Source organism: Ctenocephalides felis, unplaced genomic scaffold (assembly GCF_003426905.1).
Source record: "Ctenocephalides felis isolate EL2017-DRISC unplaced genomic scaffold, ASM342690v1 CF-g0.4_SCAFFOLD_03572, whole genome shotgun sequence".
NCBI lineage: Eukaryota > Metazoa > Arthropoda > Insecta > Siphonaptera > Pulicidae > Ctenocephalides > Ctenocephalides felis.
The window spans coordinates 25,503,312-25,507,218 of NW_020539726.1; the positions used below are offsets into that span (position 1 = coordinate 25,503,312).

At 29.6% G+C, this 3,907-nt stretch overlaps 1 protein-coding gene across 1 annotated transcript; it reads left to right on the forward strand.

Moving 5' to 3' along the window:
- Positions 1-202: 202 nt before the first annotated feature.
- Positions 203-3,907, forward strand: LOC113388306 (probable cytochrome P450 6a13). Its single transcript, XM_026625702.1, has 8 exons — positions 203-227; positions 290-477; positions 1,964-2,106; positions 2,177-2,268; positions 2,537-2,663; positions 3,223-3,361; positions 3,526-3,647; positions 3,744-3,907. Exons 2-8 carry the CDS (start codon positions 443-445, stop codon positions 3,905-3,907), a joined length of 822 nt encoding a protein of 273 aa, XP_026481487.1. The 5' UTR covers positions 203-227; positions 290-442.

The window sequence follows — 3,907 nt, forward strand, 5'->3', positions numbered from 1 at the left end:
CTTTTACTTCTGGAAGAGTAAGTAAAAAATAATTATAAAGAAATCGAGGTAATAATAATAAAAATTCTTAAATATATTAGTTGAGTAATTAAACATCTATCATTTTAATTTATATAATTTTAATCCAGATGAAAGCAATGTATCCATTGATGTTAGAAGTCGGAAAGAAGATGAATAAATATTTGGAAAAAAATGAAAAACTTCCAGGAGGAATTGATGTGAAAGAAGTGAGTTTGTTTTTAAACTTTGTTGTGTAATTGAATAATGACTTTATTAAAACACATTTTAGCTTAATGAAAAGTTTGCTATGGACAATGTGGCAAGTTGTGCTTTTGGAATTGACGTAGAATAGCTTCAAGACCAAGATTCTGATTTTATTCGAGCAGCAAAAAAGATTTTCGAGCCTTCATTCTCAAACATGATTAAATTTCTATTAACATTCATGGCGCCTACAATAACTAAAATTCTTAAATTTCGGTAAGAAAATATAATTGACTTATTTTTTGTAATAAAGTAGTAATATTTTATTACAAAACTCGTATTGGTATTTTGCCTTGAGGCAAGTTACATGAACTTCCTTATATGTGTAAATAATCGACATAATCAATAAAAAAATAAATTAATTTATGAGTGATTAAAAGTATTCCGAGTGGATTTATTACACATAATTGAAAACGAACGAATACGTCAACTCGGAGTATTTTCTAAAAGCAAATTTTCAAAAATCAATAATTTTTATAATTGAACCAGTTTCCATAGGACTTTAGTAGTTTAGTATGTTCATTAAGACCATGTACTCTATCGTTATACGAGTAAATCGTCTAATTTCAATTTTAACAAACGTCAAAAAATCTACTCATTTTCCCAAACTTTAATGAATTTTTAAATTAAACTACTTGTCGTAAGGCCGTTATATTTTAGTGGGTTCTATAAGACCATGATATGATATATATTGCCAAAAAGTTCCATAAAAATTGGTTTAATGTTTTTTCAACAGTTATTTACAAGAAAACGGCTAGGTAGATTTTTACCTAAAACTAATCAATATCATCTCAACTAATATCTTTCAAACAGTTTTTGATTTTTAAAAATCGATTCGGTAGTATGAGCTTAAATGTGGACGAAAAGTTTAACACTTTTTTTAAAATTACAAAGAAACGGTTCGGCAGATCGTCTCACAAAACTGACAACAGTCACGACAAAACTGACGACAGTCCTCATTGAGATACATCAAATGACTTTTAAATTTCTGAAATCGGTTCAGGCGTTTTTGAGAAAACATCAATCAAAAATCTAATTTTGACAAATGCCAAAAAAAAACGATACTTATTTTTTAACTTTGAAGAATTTTAAAATTAAACGATTTGTCGTAGGGCCGTAATATTTTAGCATGATCTACAAGACTATGGTATCTACGTCAAAAAAAAAACATAAAAATCGTCGCATTTTTTTTTTAAACTTTATTACAAGAAAACGACCCGGCCGATCTTTACCAAAACTAATCAGCACGATCCCAACCAACATCTTTCGAACGGTTTTTGAATTTTCAAAATCGATTCAGAATTGCGGGCTAAAACGTAGACGAAAAATTTTTTACTTTTCTGCGATTTACAAAGAAACTGCTCGGACGATCGTCGCACAGAGCATCAAGATACATCGAATGGATTTTAAGTTTTTGATATCGGTCCAGTCGTTTGGGAGAAAACGTCGTCTTACGGCAAAAAATCTGTTCACACACACACACACACATACTTTTTCCAAATTTGTACTCATTCGATTCAGAATGGCTTGAAACGTCGAGAAAACATAAAATTAGCGAGTCGGATTTTTTTATGAAAACATAAACTTCTCCTTCGGGAAGTTAAATATAGCTGTAAATATATAACACAAGGCAGTGCACTTAACCGTTACGCCATGAAAAATCCTGTATACTATCCTATTACTATACTTTATTTATTTTTAGTATAATGCCTCCAGAAACTGCAAATTTCATGAGTCAAATAGTAAATCAAAACATCAAATACCGAGAAGAGCACAACATCACTAGAGATGATTTCTTACAAGGCATGTTGAACTCAAGAAGCAAAACCCAAGGCGAATTTCCACGTATGTAATGTTATCAACGCAAAAATTAATCCAATTATTATATTAATTATTAATCCAAAATATATTTCAGCTTTGACCAATATGGAAATGACTGGACATGCCGTATCTTTTCTCACAGATGGTTATGAAACATCCAGTGGTGTTATGGCATTCACATTTTACGTGGTAAGAAAATGTAAAAACTCTTATCAATTAATAATTTTAAAAATTCTCACTAAACCAAAATCCGTAATATTTACGTAAATTTCCCGTAAAAAAGTAACATCATTATAAAACTTCTACGTAGTTAGTATTATTGCAAGAAATATGTAACAATTTCGTAACATGGATTACGTAACATAATGACGGTGAAGTTTCGTAAATGTTTTGTAATTTTAACTACATAATAATAATTATTATTATTTTATAATTGTTTTTATAAATTGTACAGGTAGCCAAGTATAAGGATATCCAAAACAAATTGCGTAAAGAAATTGAAGAAGTTTTGAACAAACATGATGGACAAATGACTTATGAAGCTATTATGGAAATGTCGTATCTTGAGAAAGTTATTTATGGTAATAATAATTAAAGGTCAATTAAAGGATCATTTTACTGTTAAGACTAGAGTGTGCTAGCGCAAATTAGTCACGGTTAGCTCGATATCAGGCAGCATGATATGAAAATTGCGCTTGAGATTACAGATTACAAATATAATCCCACGTGAAAACGCCTTTCGTGGGCATAGCTGAATATAAAATATGAAGTCAAAATATATTATTAAGTATAGTAATAATATGTCACAATAGGATATAATACTGCTGTGTTTGCCAAAAACAAGCCATACAAAGATTACTGAATGTCCTCATAATATCAGACTGTAATATATGATGTAAAATACTAGAATTACTTATCTATAAAAATGTTATATTTAAACACTGTTACAACTATTACAGTCTACTACTTTGACAAAGTCAAAATCTTTTTAATTAAATAGTTTACAATCCAGAATGCTATTCGTGTAATATTTTCAATGAAAGTGAAATGAATGAATTTCCTCTAACAATGTTATTCTTGTTGTGAACAGAGGATATATAATTATATCAAAAAAGCCTCACATCTAATTTTATTAACTAGAGACCATGAGAATGTACCCTCCAGCTTTGATGCTACAGAAAAGATGCACTCAAGAATGCACTTTGCCTGGTAAATCATCCGAAGACATTACCCTGCATCCAGGAGATGCTGTTGTAATTCCTGTCTATTCTATTCATCAGTTAGTAATTTCATATCATATTTATGTATAAATCATTCATTAATGATCATTCATTAATCATTCATTAATGATTATTATGAAGTCCATAATATAAAATTACTTATAGACACCCTAAAAATATTCATATAATGTTATCTTATTAAGTAGTATTTTTACATTCACAGTGATCCAGAATTTTATTCAGATCCAGAAAAATTTGACCCTGAAAGATTCACTGAAGAAGAGAAAACATCGAGACATTCATATGCATTTTTAGGATTTGGTGCAGGTCCAAGGACCTGTTTAGGTAATATATAACATTTTATTATTTCTATTGAAGAATTTTTGCTATTATTGCATTATCAATATAAACTCAATTATGAATTACTTCTTTCCCATTCAGGAATGCGTTTCGCTCTTTTGCAAATGAAAGTTGCATTGATGTCTGCTGTTAAAAACTTTGAATTATCTGTAAATTCGAAAACAAAGGAGCCACTAGTATTCGACAGCAAGTCGTTTACTTTGAGAGCCAAGGATGGTTTATGGATAGATTTCAAAAAGCTGTGA